Source organism: Oncorhynchus mykiss, chromosome 21 (assembly GCF_057628025.1).
Source record: "Oncorhynchus mykiss isolate SJ-2025 chromosome 21, ASM5762802v1, whole genome shotgun sequence".
In the NCBI taxonomy this organism is placed as follows: domain Eukaryota; kingdom Metazoa; phylum Chordata; class Actinopteri; order Salmoniformes; family Salmonidae; genus Oncorhynchus; species Oncorhynchus mykiss.
Genome location: NC_143042.1, coordinates 8,190,176 through 8,207,878, shown reverse-complemented (window position 1 = coordinate 8,207,878; position 17,703 = coordinate 8,190,176). Strand labels below are relative to the sequence as shown.

The following is a 17,703-nucleotide window of genomic DNA, read 5'->3' as shown; positions in this document are numbered from 1 at the left end:
GGACAGTAAAGGGCCTATTATATTAATGAACCTGACTTATAAAAAATGTTAATGACAAAGCAGTTATATCGCCAGCAGACGCATTTCAAAAACATGACTGCAGCGCAGAGGATCTATGATGTGTACTATAGTTACCTTTACGCAGATGGCCGCGCGTAACGCATGCATTAGGCCTACATACACTAGGTATTTATGACAGTGAAAACATAAAGTAATTTCTCACTGACATCACTCACATTTTCTTACGAGTCAATTGAACCACTCGGCCCAATTCATGAATATAGCCTAACACTGATATAGGCAACGATCAATATAGGCCTCTTTTATTAAAAACATTTTTGAAACCGAGAATATCTGTTAAATTCAACATATGCCTCTTTTTAAAATAAAATCTTTAAACTGAGAATATCTGTTAAGTTTTGACCAAAAATCAGTGTTTCACAAATTATCTTCTCTACTAAGCAGCATCATCGTGTTACCTTAGCCTACATGCCAAAGCGCAATGCACATTCCCTGCCGCACCAGCCAGCTAATGAACACATCGGGACAAACTGAAGACATGGCCACCTCGCCACATTCCAATTACAATATCAACCATTATCAAATACCTCTAAATAATTCAGGCCATTGATCACCACTGTGGATTTTGATAGATGTTGCAGCGTATCAATGTATCAACCACTAATGGAATAATGTTTTACGTTTAGGCTACCAATACAAAGAAACATTTTAGTCTTCATGACATATGCAATATTTCTGCGCAAAAGTAAAAGTCTGCAGGCCAGTTAAACGTAGGTTATAAATGATTGGTGTATGGAAGTGCTACACTTCAATCCATTTCACTTACAAGTCTTCGGATCTGTGTGATATATTTAGAGAACTCGTTCCCTTTCACGCCTATGAAAATGATATAGCCTATACGCACAGCCACTAAACCGAATATCAATGACGGGCTATGTAGGCTATACATAGTTTACCGTTAGGTCATATTGCCTAGTAAGATTTACCTGAATTCACAGCGAGCACAACACACAAGAAAAGTTTGTAAATCCAGATGATATCTGCCTTCATTTTTGATGGAGTAGAGTGTATTATCCTAATCCAAGGTTTGCGGCGTGGATTGATTGAACGTCCTCTCCGCGTTATACCTGTTTATATGGTCCGATCTGGGATTAACAGGAAGAGCCCACAGTGCAGCCAGCGATGCCCCCCTTTACTGGAAAGAAGCCGTCCCTGGTTCAAACCCCCAGTCCGCTTTATCAAACCGGTTCCCCTCCCCCAGCTGCGCGGCAATTAACCAGCACTTTAACCGCACTCTCGTCCCTTCTTCAGCCAGTTTCCACAGCCTCAAGCAAAGTACGTTCGTCAACTTGTTTATCTTAAGCAGCTGGGGGTGATGCCAAACCGGATACATGCAATTTCCCTTGTAATAGACTGAGAGCTAATATGTAGAAGTTTATGCATGTCCCCCCCCACACACACACACACACACTTTTCCGACTTTTGGCTGAAGTTGCAGAAACTGGGATGATTTGCACATGCATGTAGAAACTTTATGCAGCGCATTGATTAAGCCCCCTAATGACCTAAATGCTGGCAAAATGCGCAAAAAACCGCATTGCACATAAACGCATCGGGATTAGCCTAGGTAACTCCTGTGACCCATAACAAAGACAGTGCATTTTTTTAAATTCCTGAACACATGGATTCAGTTATCTTCCCCAAAATGAAATTGAGAATTTGTGGAATGCAAGTTCTATAAAGTAGTTGACTATAGCTGGTGTTAAATTAATGTACCCAGTGAGCAAAATTGGTTGAAATATGTATTTTTAACGACGTAACCTCTTTTCAACGTTTTTAAAGTCTGCTCATAGGGTAGGCTCATGAATGGTATAGATGAGTGATAATTCAAAAACGAGAGAAACAAAATATAGGCCTACTGGAGAATATTGCAGCAAATGCCACAGATGCCACGAGACAAATATATATATATATGTCCAAGCTAAAGCAATATTTTAGACAAAATATGAGTGGGGGAAAATAATCATTTACTTTATTTGCTTACATTCTAAATCTCACCATGTACTAAAATAATCAGCAGAATAGCTCCAAAATACGAAAAAAACTGAACATAGTAAGAACTGAGAAGTTGAGAACGCAGGAATGTTGGAGGCAGGCCACCTTTAACTTGGAGCGCTGCCCCCAAAGCAATGGCTTGCCATCAGATTTCTGGGACAGTAATAAAATGCCATGCCAGTTATTTCAGTCCCAGACCCACATCATAGACAGTAGCTTCAGGCTGCCTTTCGGGTTTCATGTCGGCATCCCATCGGGAGCGGTTTTGGGTGACAGTGACAGGATCTACAGTCTTACAGTAAGGCGTTTTGCTCTTGGTGTGGCGAGCGAGTGGGAGGGGGGCAAACACAGCTGGAAACCTTCCCATTTTTAGGTACCAGCCAGCCGGACATTTTGTTTAACCAGTAAGTGTTCCTGAGTTTTGGGCACAAAACAAACCCGTGGAGGGGGGCGCCTTCTTTTATCCATACTTCGACCATTAATGGGCAGCCCGTAAGAAAGAGAGAAAGAGAGAGAAAGAGCTCTAGAGAGAGAAGGAGAGAGGTACTGGCAACCCTTCATTCAGGGCAGGGCACCTGTTTAGTCCCGCCAGTTTAGCCTGTTTTGCATGTTATTTTGGCATTAATATGTGTCACATAAGAACGCATTCTTATTTACAATAATGGCCTAGGAACAGTGGGTTAACTGCCTTGTTCAGGGGTAGAACGATAGATTTTTACCAGGGATTCGATCTAACAACTTTTTGGTTACCAGCCCAACGCTCTAACCACTAGGCTACCTTCCGCCCCAACTTATTGATGGTGTTGGAGTCATGCCTGACCGTGCAGTCATGAGTGAACCGGGAGTACAGGGGGAGACTGAGCACACATCCCTGAGGGGCCCCTGTGTTGAGGATCAGCGTGGTGAATGTGTTGTTACCTACCCTCACCACCTGGGGGCGGCCCGTCAGGAAGTCCAGGATCCAGTTGCAGAGGGAGATGTTTAGTCCCAGGGTCCTTAGCTTATTGATGAGCTTTGAGGGCTCTATGGTGTTGAACGCTGAGTTGTAGTCAATGAATAGCATTCTCACATAGGTGTTCCTTTTGTCCAGGTGGGAAAGGGCAGTGTCGAGTGCAATAGAGATTGCATCATTGGAGTGGGTCTAGGGTTTCTGGAGTGGGTCTAGAGTTTCTGGGATGATTGTGTTGATGTGAGCCATGACCAGCCTTTCAAAGCACTTCATGGCTACAAACGTGAGTGCTACGGGTCGGTAGTCATTTAGGCAGGTTACCTTAGTGTTCTTGGGCACAGGCACTATGGTGGTCTGCTAAAAACATGTTGGTATTACAGCCCGGGACAGGGAGAGGTTGAAAATGTCAGTGAAGACACTTGCCAGTTGTCAGCGAAAACGTCTACCTCAGGCGAGCAATAGCTTGAGACTTCCTTAGATATAGTGCACCAGCTGTTATTTACAAAAATACATAGTCCGCCGCCCCTTGTCTTACCAGACACCGCTGTTCTATCCGGTACAGCGTATAACCAGCCAGCTGTATGTTGATAGTGTCGTGGTTCAGCCACAATGCCGTGAAGCATAAGATATTTGTCATACGGTGGGTGTAGCTGGTGCATGGAAGTCAGGCACAGGAGAGCAGAGAATGAGTGAACAAAGAGGTACTTTATTGAGGCAATTGAAAGAACAGAACTCAACCGTGTCACAAAAACAAATACCCAAAGAACAAGTGAGGCAGCACAAAGTACAACAACCAAGTACAAAGTACCGGCTGTCACAAATCACAGGTACAAATGAAACCCGGCGCAACCCAGCCGGAAGCGTGCCAACCTAGACAATAAACAATACAGAGACATGCAGGGAACAGAGGGCTAAATACTGGCTAGAAGACCGGTGACATCGACCGCCGAATGCCGCGCGAACAAGGAGAGGGAACAACTTCTGCGGAAGTTGTGACAATATTACAGTTTTGAATGTCCCATTGTTAGATTAATCTTGAGTTTAGGTCATCGATTTTATTCTCCATAGATTGCACGTTTGCTAGCAGAATGGAAGGAAGTGGGGAGAGAGTGAGAGAGAGAAGGATTAAGGGGCTTAGGTAAAAGCCAGAAGCCTGGTCTGCTCTCATTAAGTCATGTGCAGGTTCATTCTTTTTTGGGGTCCCATTTCTTGGGGCCTTTAGACTTACTGTATGCGTTTGTTTAATGCAGCACTGAAAAGCGCCAGCAGGTATGTGTGTGTGTGTTTGTGTGTGCGTGCATGCGTGCACCTTAGCCAGGGGGATCTGGGGAGGCCAGGAGTGGAGGTGTGCCTTTAAGGGCACATGTCACACTGGCAAGGTCAATCAATGACAGAAAAAGGAGAAATCCAGATTCCTGAAGTGCTCTGAAAACATGCCAGGGAGCAAATTGCTGTAGGTTGGTACATTTGAAGCACTGGCAGCCTTGTCTCCAATGATTTCATACACTTTGCCTCAAGTTCGTTTTGACATCTCATTATGGGTGGAGGCAGGTGAGCTTGCAAACTCTTCTTTCACTCAGCCTGCTGTCAGAGCAACATTTTCCCAAAACACTTTTGAAACACTTTAGGTCTATCATTACTATAGTGTGTAGAGGTCGACCGATTCTGATTTTTCAACGCCGATACCGATACCGATTATTGGAGGACCAAAAAGTTGATACTGATTAATCGGCCGATTTTGAAAATTTATTTGTAATAATGACAATTACAACAATACTGAATGAACACTTATTTAAACTTAATATAATACATCAATAAACAATCAATTTAGCCTCAAATAAATAATGAAATATGTTCAATTTGGTTTAAATAATGCAAAAACAAAGTGTTGGAGAAGAAAGTAAAAGTGCAATATGTGCCATTTAAAAAAGCTAACATTTAAGTTCCTTTCTCAGAACATGAGAACATATGAAAGCTGCTGGTTCCTTTTAACATGAGTCTTCAATATTTCCAGGTAAGACGTTTTAGGTTGTAGTTATTATAGGAATTATAGCACTATTTCTCTCAATACCATTTGTATTTCATATACCTTTGACTATTGGATGTTCTTATAGGCCAGTGTATTGCCAGTGTAACAGTATAGCTTCCGTCCCTCTCCTCGCCCCTACCTGGGCTCGAACCAGGAACACATCGACAACAGCCACCCTTGAAGCATTGTTACCCATCGCTCCAAAAAAGCTGCGGCCCTTGCAGAGCAAGGGGAACAACTACTTCAAGGTCTCAGAGCGAGTGACGTCACCGATTGAAACGCTATTAGCGCGCACCCCGCTAACTAGCTAGCCATTTCACATCGGTTACACAAGCCTAATCTCGGGAGTTGATAGGCTTGAAGCATAGCAAAGAGCTGCTGGCAAACGCACGAAAGTGCTGTTTGAATGAATGCTTACAAGCCTGCTGTTGCCTACCATCGCTCAGTCAGACTGCTCTATCAAATATCAAATCATAGACTTAATTATAACATAATAACACACTGAAATACGAGCCTTTGGTCATTAATATGGTCAAATCCGGAAACGATCATTTCGAAAACAAGATGTTTATTCTTTCAGTGAAATACGGAACCGTTCCGTATTTTATCTAACGGGTGGCATCCCTAAGTCTAAATATTGCTGTTACATTGTACAACCTTCAATGTTATGACATAATGTTGTACAATTCTGGCAAATTAATTATGGTCTTTGTTAGGAATAAATGGACTTCACACAGTTCGCAACGAGCCAGGCGGCCCAAACTGCTGCTTGAACGGAAAGAAAGAGAAGTGACACAATTTCCCTAGTTAAAAGAAATTCATGTTAGCAGGCAATATTAACTAAATATGCAGGTTTAAAAATATATACTTGTGTATTGATTTTAAAGAAAGGCATTGATGATTATGGTTGGGTACACATTGGTGCAACGACAGTGCTTTTTTCGCAAATGCGCTTGTTAAATCATCACCCGTTTGGCAAAGTAGGCTGTGATTCGATGAGAAATCAACAGGCACCGCATTGATTATATGCAACGCAGGACACACTAGATAAGCTAGTAATATCATATGTAGTTAACTAGTGATTATGTTAAGATTGATTGTTTTTGATAAGATAAGTTTAATGCTAGCTAGCAACTTACCTTGGCTTCTTGCTGCCCTCGCGTAACAGGTAGTCAGCCTGCCACGCAGTCTCCTCGTGGAGTGCAATGTAAGGCAGGTGGTTAGAGTGCTGGACTAGTAACCGGAAGGTTACAAAAACAAATCCCCGAGCAGGCAAGGTAAAAATCTGTCATTCTGCCCCTAAACAAGGCAGTTAACCCACCATTCCTAGGCTGTCATTGAAAATAAGAATGTGTTCTTAACTGACTTGCCTAGTTAAATAACGGTGTAAAATAAAATAAAATATGTATATTAAATAAATAAATAAAAAGAAATCGGACACAATCTGTGTCCAAAAATACAGATTACCGATTGTTATGAAAACTTGAAATCTTCCCTATTTAATCGGCCATTCCGATTAGTCGGTCGACCTCTAATAGTATGTTCCAGTATCCACTTCTGCAGGCTACCTACTCCACATAAATTGGAATGGGGCCAGGTTTCGGAATCACATCAACATCTGAAAACAAAGCATCATTCCCCACTCCATTTCCCTAAATTGGGATGACCTCACGGTTAGATGCGGCCTCCTGGCTATGATACACTACGGTTCATTTGGCGGGAAGAGCTAGACCGGGACCATGTGTGTGATATCCTTTCAGCTCGCGAGATCGGGTTCTGTTATATACCACCCCATTAAAACCCCATCAGTCAGTCCTTCACTCCCCTCCCATAGCTAACTCTCTCAGCCCCAGAGCCAAAGCTCTCCCTGCTATAGGCCCACCTACCACTGCCTAGGCTCACTCTCTCCTCATCAGGACATAGTCAGTGACAGTGTCCGTGTGTTCTAGGCCCGGAGAGGGAGGCTAAAAGCTCAAAACATTAAAATGCAATACAACATAATGAGTGGACCTGTCAAATGAGACATGGAGACAGGGCAGACTGTAGCCTTTTGGGGGCCCTAAGAGAGATTTGTTTGAGCCCCCCCCCCCACCTCACAGAAAAACATTTTAGTGGCCCCCTCTTGATGGTGGAGAGAAAAATGTATGTTTTAAAGTTAATTTTCTGCAATTCTACAAATTTTGCCAGGGGGCAATTTTTGTTTCTTTTTGACCATTTGAATGGAAAACATTCTGTTACCCAGAAATGATTTGATATGAAGATAAGAAAAAAACGTCTTCATTGAACCTTTAAAGCAAGTTTTCTGCAGGTCTACACATTTTGCCATAGAGCGGAGAGAAAACTGCATTTTTATGAGGCAGAGATATTTTTTGTTGTTGCAGTTTTACAGATCATTTCATGCCATTCTACACATTCTGTAGTAATGTATGCCATGAAATTATGATATCTGAGTGAGAAAGACTAACAAAATCAATGGGCCCCCCTGGAGGTCAGGGCCCCTGGGCACATGCCCTGCATGCCCAATCGGTATTCAGACATGATTACTACAAGTATACATAGTCTAGCCAGCTAACAACCAATCAAAAAATTGTTAGCTGACATGGCTAATTGAGTGACTGTGGGTGACTGACATAGGATAAACACTGTGGATGCAAATTGCATCTAGTCTATTCTACTATTCTTACCCTCAATACTAAGTTGAGACCATGGCTGAGTTCCAAAAATAATTATAACAATGTTTTCACCTAGACGTTAAACTGATGTCTGTGCCCAGTGGGTTGTCTGGCCGGAAAACAACTTCCGTCAATATTTCTCTCATTCTACCCACATCTACTCACTCCCTTTCTCTCTCTATTCATCTCCCCCTCACTCTCTGACATGCACCAACACACACAGTGCCCAGTGGACAGGAGTGCTGAGCTAAGCAGAGAGGTGTGGACAGGAGAGGTGAGGAGAGGAGGAAGGGAGAGAGCCGGAGGGATGGGTGGTGTTCCTCACCAGGAGGATAAAAGGAGGGTGGACCTTGGACTCCACAAGGACAGACCTTGTCAGCACCAGCCAGACAAAGTCATTGATCACGTGACCCCATTCATTCCTATGTGATGACTCAATAGAACATTGAAGCCAAATGGAGTTGGTTAAGAGGGCGTCTCATAGAGACAACATGATCAATTTGAGCTACTCCAGGAAGTGATGTTGCAGGCAAGCTCAGTGCTGTCCCCTCTCATTGTGTAACTCAAGTTGAAGGCCGGCCGGGGTACTGCAGGCTACCATTAGCAAATACAGTAAATTATCCTGATAACTTCTTTGTCTGATTTTTTAATAGTCGCTTCAAGGACATATATCTGGTGTATTAGAATAAATGATTGGTAAAAAGTTTGCAATTTTTCCAGTCATTATAATGGGGATCCTGTTTTCTGTCTTGAACATCTGTGTTTTCAATACTAGGGAGCAGTCATTCTCCCCTGAAATGACCACATACACTACCAGTCAAAAGTCTGGACACAGCTACTCATTCCAGGGTTTTTCTTTATTTTTACTATTTTATACATTGTAGAATAATCGTGAAGACATCAAAACTATGAAATAACATTTCTGGAATCATGTAGTAACCAAAAACGTGTTAAATAAAAAATAAAAAAAAATTATATTTTAGATTCTTCAAAGTAGCCACCCTTTGTCTTTATGACAGCTTGGCATTCTCTCAACCAGCTTCATGAGGAATACTTTTACAACAGTCTTGAAGGAGTTTCCCATATGCTGAGCTCTTGTTGGCTTTTTTCCCTTCACTCTGCAGTCCAACTCATCCCAAACCATCTCAATTAGGTTGAGGTCGGGTGATTGTGGAGGCCAGGTTATCTTATGCAGTACCATCGTTCTCCTTCTTGGTCACATAGCCCTTACACAGCCTGGAGGTGTGTTTTGGGTCATTGTCCTCTTGAAAAACAAATGATTGTCCCACTAAGCGCAAACCAGATGGGATGGCGTATCTCCATGATGGTTAAGTGGGCCTTGAATTCTAAATAAATCACTGAGTGTCACCAGCAAAGCACCCTCACACCATTAAATCTCCTCCATGCTTCATGGTGGGATCCACACATGCAGAGATCATTTGTTCACCTACTCTGTGTCTCACAGCGGTTGTAACCAAACATCTCATATTTGGACTCATTAGACCAAAGGACAGATTTCCACCGGTCTAATGTCCATTGCTCATGTTTATTGGCCCAATCAAGTCTCTTCTTCTTATTGGTGTCCTTTAGTAGTGGTTTCTTTGCAGCAATTTGACCATGAAGGCCTGATCCACACAGTCTCCTCTGAACAGTTGTTGAGATGTGTCTGTTACTTGAACTCTGTGAAACATTTATTTGGGCTGTAATCTGAGGTGCAGTTAACTCTAATGAACTTATGCTCTGCAGCAAAGTTAACTCTGGGTCTTCCGGTCCTGTGGCGGTCCTTTTGAAACCCAGTTTCATCATAGATTTAGATTGTTTCTTCAAGTGCAATCTCAAAAACTTTCAAAGCTCTTGACATTTTCCAGATTGACTGAACTTCATGTCTTAAAGTAATGAAGGACTGTCATTTCTCTTTGCTTATTTGAGCTGTTCTTGCCATAATATGGACTTAGTCTTTTACCAAATAGGGATATCTTCTGTATACCACCCCTACCTTGTCACAACACAACTGATAGGCTGAAATGCATTAAGGAGGAAAGAAATTCCACAAATGAACTTTTAAGGCACACCTGATAATTGAAATGTATTCCAGGTGACTACCTCATGAAGCTGGTTGAGAGAATGCCAAGTGTGCTGTCACGATTGTTTACAAGGACGGACAAGGCACAGCATGATTAGAGTTCCACATATTTATTTAAGTGAAACTACACAAAACAACAAAGAATAAAAACGTGAAACCGCAGAGCACAATGCACTAACAAACAATATCCCACAAAGCAGGTGGGAACAAATGACACCTTAAGTATGATCCCCAATTAGAGACAACGATAATCAGCTGCCTCTAATTGGGAACCATACAAAATACACCAACTTAGAAATACCCCTAGTCACGCCCTAACCTAAAACACCATAGAGAACCCCAAGTGCTCTCTGTGGTCAGGGCGTGACAGTACCCCCCCCCCCCCCCCCCCCCCCCAAAGGTACGGACTCTGGCCGCAAAACCTGAAACCAGATGGGGAGGGTTAGGGGGGGTGACTAGCGTCGGTGGCAGCTCTTGTGCGGGTCGTAGCCCCCGCCCAGAACACGGATCCGGCCATGGAGCCGGGCTGAACGAGGAGCCGGGCTGAACGAGGAGCCGGGCTGAGCAAAGCTGTCGTCAAGGCAAAGGGTGGCTATTGGAAGAATCTCAAATCTAAAATAGTTTGATTTGTTTAACACTTTTTGGTTACTACATGATTCCATATGTGTTATTTCATAGCTTTGATATCTTCACTATTATTCTACAATGTATAAAATAGTAAAAATAAAGAAAAACCCTGGAATGAGTAGGCGTGTCCAAACTTTTGACTGGTACTGTACATGCTTATGCATTTATTCACACACAGTCATATACAGTATAAATGTTGTATGTGAACGTGTATGCGCCTACTGTACATAAATATGTTTGGAAATACACACATGAGCACACGCATGGGCGCACACACACACACACACACACACACACACACACACACACACACACACACACACACACACACACACACACACACACACACACACACACACACACACACACACACACACACACCACCCCGCCTCTAGGCCACCTGGGTAATATTGCCATACCCGTCCCACCCCTTTACACCTCATTTACCCTCACCCTATCCCACTCCCCTCCCCTCACATAATCCCACTTCCCTCACCTCATCTCACCACCCTCACCCCATTCCTCCACTCACACCCCAGAGGGGGGCTAATTGGTCTGTGTGATCTCCTTTTTTCCACCTCTGACCCCCTGATGCTAGAATGACAATCCTCCTCCACCCCTAACAACCCCCTCCACCCCCAACGCTTCGCCCCAATTAGGTGGGTCCTGTTTCCCCTCTCCAGTTACAGATGAGAGGTCACGGGGGTTGGAGGACCCACATGTTAGTTTTCCCTCTCTGGGTCCAGTGAAGCATGGAAAGTAACTGGACAACATAAACAGCTTTAGCAGTGAGGATATCAAAGGTTAAACAGAAAGTAGTGTTGACTTAACATAGAAAGTAGTGTTGACTTAAAATAGAAAGTAGTATTGACTTAACATAGAAAGTAGTATTGACTTAACATAGAAAGTAGTATTGACTTAACATAGAAAGTAGTATTGACTTAAAATAGAAAGTAGTATTGACTTAACATAGAAAGTAGTATTGACTTAACATAGAAAGTAGTATTGACTTAACATAGAAAGTAGTATTGACTTAACATAGAAAGTAGTATTGACTTAACATAGAAAGTAGTATTGACTTAACATAGAAAGTAGTATTGACTTAACATAGAAAGTAGTATTGACTTAAAATAGAAAGTAGTATTGACTTTGAGGAAAATAGTGACAGGTGGAAAAGCAGGAAGGGGTGAGGAGAAAGAACACATTCCAGAGAGAGGTACAGGAATGTAGGGAAACAGCAAAAGGGCAAAAGGAATAATGAGAATGTGTTAGAGAGCAAAAATGGGAGAACAGTGAGGAAGAGAGAGTGAGAGAGAGGATGCAGCTTAAGCCCCTTTAACAGATATATCAACAAATAGGCGAGGGCACTAGAACAGTCTGCAGCACCCTACGAGAATCTGAAGTCAAATGTCTACTGTTTGCTGATGATCTGGTGCTTCTGTCACCAACCAAGGAGGGCCTACAGCAGCATCTAGATCATCTGCACAGATTCTGGCAGACCTGGGCCCTGACAGTAAATCTCAGTAAGACAAAAATAATGGTGTTCCAAAAAAGGTCCAGTTGCCAGGACCATCTAGACACCATTGCCCTAGAGCACACAAAAAACTATACATGCCTCGGCCTAAACATCAGCGTCACTGGTAACTTCCACGAAGTTGTGAACGAGCTGACAGACAAGGCAAGAAGGGCCTTCTATGCAATCAAAAGGAACATACAATTTGACATACAAATTAGGATCTGGCTAAAAATACTTGAATCAGTTATAGAACCCATTGCCCTTTGTGGTTGTGGGGTCTGGGGTCCGCTCACCAACCACTAATTCACAAAATGGGACAAACAACAAATTGAGACTCTGCATGCATAATTCTGCAAAAATATCCCCAGTGTACAACGTAAAACACCAAATAATGCATGCAGAGCAGAATTATAGTCCAAGCTGGTCCTGGGACAGCAACACAATTAGACCCAACCAAATCATGAGAAAACAAAAAGACACATTGGAAAGAATGACAAAGAAACAGAGCCAACTAGAATTCTATTTGGCCCTAACCAGAGTGTACACAATGTCAGAATACCTGACCACTGTGACTGACCCAAATTTAAGGAAAACTTTGACTATGTCCAGACTCAGTGAGCATAGCCTTGCTATTGAGAAGGCAGACCTGGCTCTCAAGAGAAGACAGGCTATGTACACACTGCCCACAAAATGAGGTGGAAACTGAGCTGCACTCCCTAACCTCCTGTCAAATGTATGATCATATTAGAGCCACCTATTTCCCTCAGATTACACAGATCCACAAATAATTTGAAAAGAAACGTAATTTTGATAAACTCCCATATCTACTGGGTGAAATATCACAGTGTGCCATCACAGCAGCATTATTTGTGAACTGTTGCCACAAGAAAAGGTCAACTAGTGAAGAACAAACACCATTATAAATACAACCCATATTTATGTGTACTTATTTCCCCTTTTGTTCTTGAACTATTTGCACATCGTTACCACACTGTATATAGACATAATGACATTTGAATGTCTTTATTCTTTTGGAACTTCTGTGAGTGTAATGTTTACTGTTAATTTTTATTGTCTATTTCACTGTTGTTTCTGATGTTAACATATGTTTCCAATGCCTTGAATTGAATTGAGAGGGAGATAGATAGCGATAAAGCTTTGTGCTCACTGAGTTGAAACCAATGGGACACACAGATGAAGAGTGACAGGGAGATGGAGAGTTTTAGAAGGAGGGACAACTGTTCATATGGCACAGCTAGAGAGCACGAGACAGACAGGAGGAGAGCGTACAGACAGAAAGCGATAAAGCTTTGCTCACTGAGCAGAAACCAAGTCTTTCCCCTAACCTCCCCATAATAAAACCACAATCTCAGAGTCTTAACCCAGTGAATCAAGGTGTTATAGGGGCTCTCCTCTCCATATGGTGGTGTGTTTCGTCAACTAGCTAATGGAGAGCAGATGTGGAGGTATTTCACAAGTGTGGCTTCGGAAAACATTCCTGCACATAAATCCAATTAACTTAAAAACTGGACGCAGGCAGGCGACCGCCCGCTCCAAATCCAGTTGACTTAGGTAATGTAGTTAGAAGGATGAACAACGGAGGATGGAAAGATATAGACAGTCTGCGTTGTGCCTACGTCAAGGCTAAAGGCTAATTGTTTTAGCACGCTGAAGCTGAGGTAAGCTAAAGTAAACTGCCGTGGTTATTCACACGCGTCACTGTTTTGGTTTATCTGGAAGTTGTCAAAGCATGAGACAGACACATTTGTAGCTGGTGGTCACTTGAGTTGTAAAACCCAGGGTGTTGAACACATGCTGGCTGACTAAACGAGGGTGAGCATCCTTTTCTCTTGGGGCAGCAGAAAGTCTGGATGAAGATCCAATACTTTACCTCTAATCATAGATCTAGTTTAAGATCACCCAAACCCTAACACCTATATTGAACACAAAAATCTGACCATGGACCAGTAGTTATGGGCAACGTCTATCAACAATGCAAGGCTAAGCTGGGAGACCATCACTGGGATAAAACAGCTCTTAGTTGGTGTGGCCGCAGCTGCAAGGTTGTCTGGCACCTCATTCACTGCTAACTGGCTCCACGTGTGTAGGGGGACAAGCCTAAATAAATTAGCCTCCCATTCCCCCCCTGCCACCATAGACCCACATCCACGCCTGCCCTTGGCGCAAGGCCCTTTTAGTGGCACAGCGGGACTGCTGTGGTCTTGTGTGGCTTTATTAACTGGGTTGGGGCATGGAGAGGTGAGATTGGGGAGGGGAGATTGGGGAGGGGGACAGGGAGGAGAGAGTCCCACCAGGTGCTAATAGATTTCCTGCAGCTTTGAAACGTTTGTTTGTGTGGGTCCCCTGGAATGGCGTAGGGTTTCATCTGTGGCAAATTACCTGGACCAGGGTTTGACCTCCCTGCAACACTCCTGGCCCAGACACACACTCCTGGACTGACACACACACCCGGACAGATGTGAAAACACACACCCAGAAATACACGCCTACACACCTTTCCTCTATTCCTTAACTCCGCCCACCCTCAGCCACCCACCCTCAAAAGACATACACAAAAAAAATGCAACTCTCTCCACACGCATGTCTGTACACCTCCTGCTAACCAAACAAACACATTAACACCTGATGTGCAAACAGTCACGTTTCAAAACTAGCCAACCTGGGGAGAGCTGCTGTGAGGGAGGCAGACTTGCGTGTGTTTGTTTCCCTCCCCTCATGTGTGTGAGTCTATGTCTGTAAGTCTTTGTGTGTGAGTCTTTGTGTGTGAGTCTGTGTGTGTGAGTCTGTGGGGTTTATGTTTGTGTGAGGGGTCCAGGCAGGGGGGGGGGGGGGGGGGGGGGTCTGGCATTGGGACTGTGTGTATGAGTCAGAGCACTAAGTGACCTAAAGCAGGGGAGACAGTGTGTGTGTGTGTGGCATCTTCTCTCCAAAACAAGCAGCTGTGGGCCCTCTCTGGGAGTCACACACACAAACATGGTATACAGGGCTATCGTGTCAGAAGATGTTTATCTGAATGAGCAGGCAGCTCCCTGTATGCCCCAGTCTCTGCCTCTTCATCACAGGCACGTTATTACGATCTACGCCCCCCAGAACTGCTGCAACTCAGCCCAATTCACAGTCACACACACCTGGCCCTCACAGCTGAGGAAATAACTCACTCCGCTTGATCACAAAGATGTCTGGATGTCTGTTCTTTGTCTGCCTGTGTTATGTCAGTGTCTAAGTCCTAGATGCATGCAGATCAAGCGTTAACCTGCGATAGCCGACACCCGCATCGCTGTTGTTTTGGCGGTGTACAAGCTGTCACTGCGTTAGAACGGTCAAATCGGTGAGAAGCTGCTCTTCTGGTTATTGTCAAGAAGCCACACCCGTCCCACTCGCGTTAGAAGTTCACAACGACAAAGTGTAGGCTATATAGAAATAATGACACTCAAATTGAAAATCATTAAACAAAAAATGATTTCTATCAGCCTAATGGAGCTGTAATTAAATCTCACATTCCAGTGGTTGAACTTGTAAACAAGGCTGCATGTCATTTCTCTTAATGCGACTCTGTGCAGCCAATGGCCGTGTCCGCTTTAGGTATAATGTCGGGTATTTTGTAATATATACTGTACATAATCTGTCTGTCTTTTCTATTGGTCTTGTTTGTCTTCTGCCTGTATGATTGTCCATCCATCCTTCAATCCCGACATCCACCCAGCCACCTACCCACCCACCCAGCCACCTACCCACCCACCCACCCAGCCACCTACCCACCCACCCAGCCACCTACCCACCAGTGGAGGCTGCTGACGGGAGAAAGGATCTAAATAATGACCGGAACAGAGCAAATGGAACAGCATCAAACACATGGAAACCATGGAAACCATGTGTTTGATGTATTTGATACCAATCCACTGATCCCGCTCTAGTCGTTACCAACAGCCTGTTCTCCCCAATTAAGGTGCCACCAACCTCCTGTGCCACCCACCCATCCATCTCTCTCTGTTTACCCATCCACATAGTAAAGGTATATGATTGTGTCTTGCTGTTTATCAGTGGTTCAGCAGTTTAACACACATATCAGACTCTTTCACAACACAATGGGTATTTCCCCTTTCCTTTACGTCTGTACACAAACCACTTCTTCTTTCCTGGTCTCTATGACCGGCTGGCCTCCAGTCATTATTCCAGCTAAGAGAGTTGACGTGCGAGCGCCAGTCACGCCGGTGGTTTTGTCAGTGTAATGAGAACCACATCAAACTATCAGCGCTGGTCATGCTGCTCAATGAGGCGGTACTGGGCCAGGCTGGACCACATCTGCCTGGGGGTACGATACATTAGGGAGGGCGATTCACTTTCACGACGGCCAGAACATGAAAGGAACATGAAAAGGGAGTGCTACCAGACTACAGCAATTTACAGCCAAGAGTGTGCTGAAACAACCAGCAGACGAGTCACCCAGCGAGAGTTAGTGACAGCTGAAGGTAGAACTACTTCAGTGCAGAGATCGGGGAGTGGTTGCACAGGTGGAGGGGAGTTTGGATTGGAAGTCATATTGGAGGGAAGGTGGGGGGCTGCACCAAGGGGGATGGGGGGCTTGTGGTTACCACCAAACACACACCGCACGCCACAAAACTTCTAAACACTAACTAAAGCACATGGCCCTTGGCAGGTTACCTACTGTGGAAGGTGGCCCGAAATAAGGGGCTGCTACAAAGCATCTGTGCCCTATAGCTTAAAACATGACTTGTAATCATTATAGGTAAATATAACTGGTCTCCAATTCTGTGGCTAACTCGGAGGCCCACTTCCATAAACAGAAGTATTCTGGCATGGATATGATGTCCTCAAGGTTTCTCCCTGTCAGTGGTGGCAGGTACTAGGGCTGTTACGTGACCGTATTACCACCACACCGGCGGTCACGAGTCATGATGGCAGTCAAATTCCACGTGACCGCGTCGTCACTGTCATTAGGCTTCTCCCAGCTCTATAGCCGCTGATGGACATTAGTAGCCTACCAAACTTACTAACTGCCTGGTACCCAGCACTCTATTGTCCCTCTAATCACTCTGACATCAATGCAAATTTAATTAAAAATCTAATCAAACAATTCATGGGAGCCCATGAGCTCACATTACGCAACATTTCTATAGGCTATACATTTTGAGTGAGAAAACAGTGTGAGGGACTCGATTATAAAGAGGATCCCATCAGCTTTCTATAGGCTAGAACTACTATATTTATTAACTTTCCTAATATTAAACACATTGCTTTGCTTTACAACAGGAGTATAGCCTACCTGGCTGGCATGAAAATGAACCACGGGAAAAGCATCCTCCATTCGCTATTTGTAGGTTGTGTGTGGAAGCCAGGAGATGCTAAATGTGTTTATGTTAATTAACAGTCAATTACCGTGAGAACGGCAGTTATTTGCTTGAAAATCACAGACTGACAAAATGTTATGACCGCCACAGCCCTAGCTGGTATCTCTTTAAATCGGAGGACAGGCTCAATGGATGGAATGGAATAAATGGAATGGTATTAATACCATTTCAGCCATTCCATTCCAGTCATTTCTATGAGCCTTCCTCCTCTTAACAGCCTCCACTGTATTCAATAGGCAGTGCCTGTTCTAAAAAGGCTGCCTGGCCCCTGTATGCTACCCCAATGGGCCCCCTGACGCAGGAACCCTGTGTAAACGTTTACTGTAATCTTCTCTCTTTTACATGTCATCTAATCTCTAAT

General features: G+C 43.8%; 1 protein-coding gene across 2 annotated transcripts in view; it reads right to left on the bottom strand.

Annotated features, from left to right (window-relative positions):
- The window catches only part of LOC110501011 (hepatocyte growth factor), a 44,854-nt gene extending 43,426 nt beyond the window's left edge, over positions 1–1,428 (bottom strand). Inside the window, exon 1 of one of the 2 annotated variants that reach the window (XM_090213657.1) lies at positions 1,008–1,428. In XM_090213657.1, coding sequence (XP_090069783.1) covers positions 1,008–1,071 — 64 coding nt within the window. In that variant the 5' untranslated portion in view covers positions 1,072–1,428. The remainder of the gene's footprint in view (positions 1–1,007) is intronic. The other variant, XM_090213658.1, reaches the window with a different exon arrangement.
- Between the last annotated feature and the right edge of the window lie 16,275 nt (positions 1,429–17,703).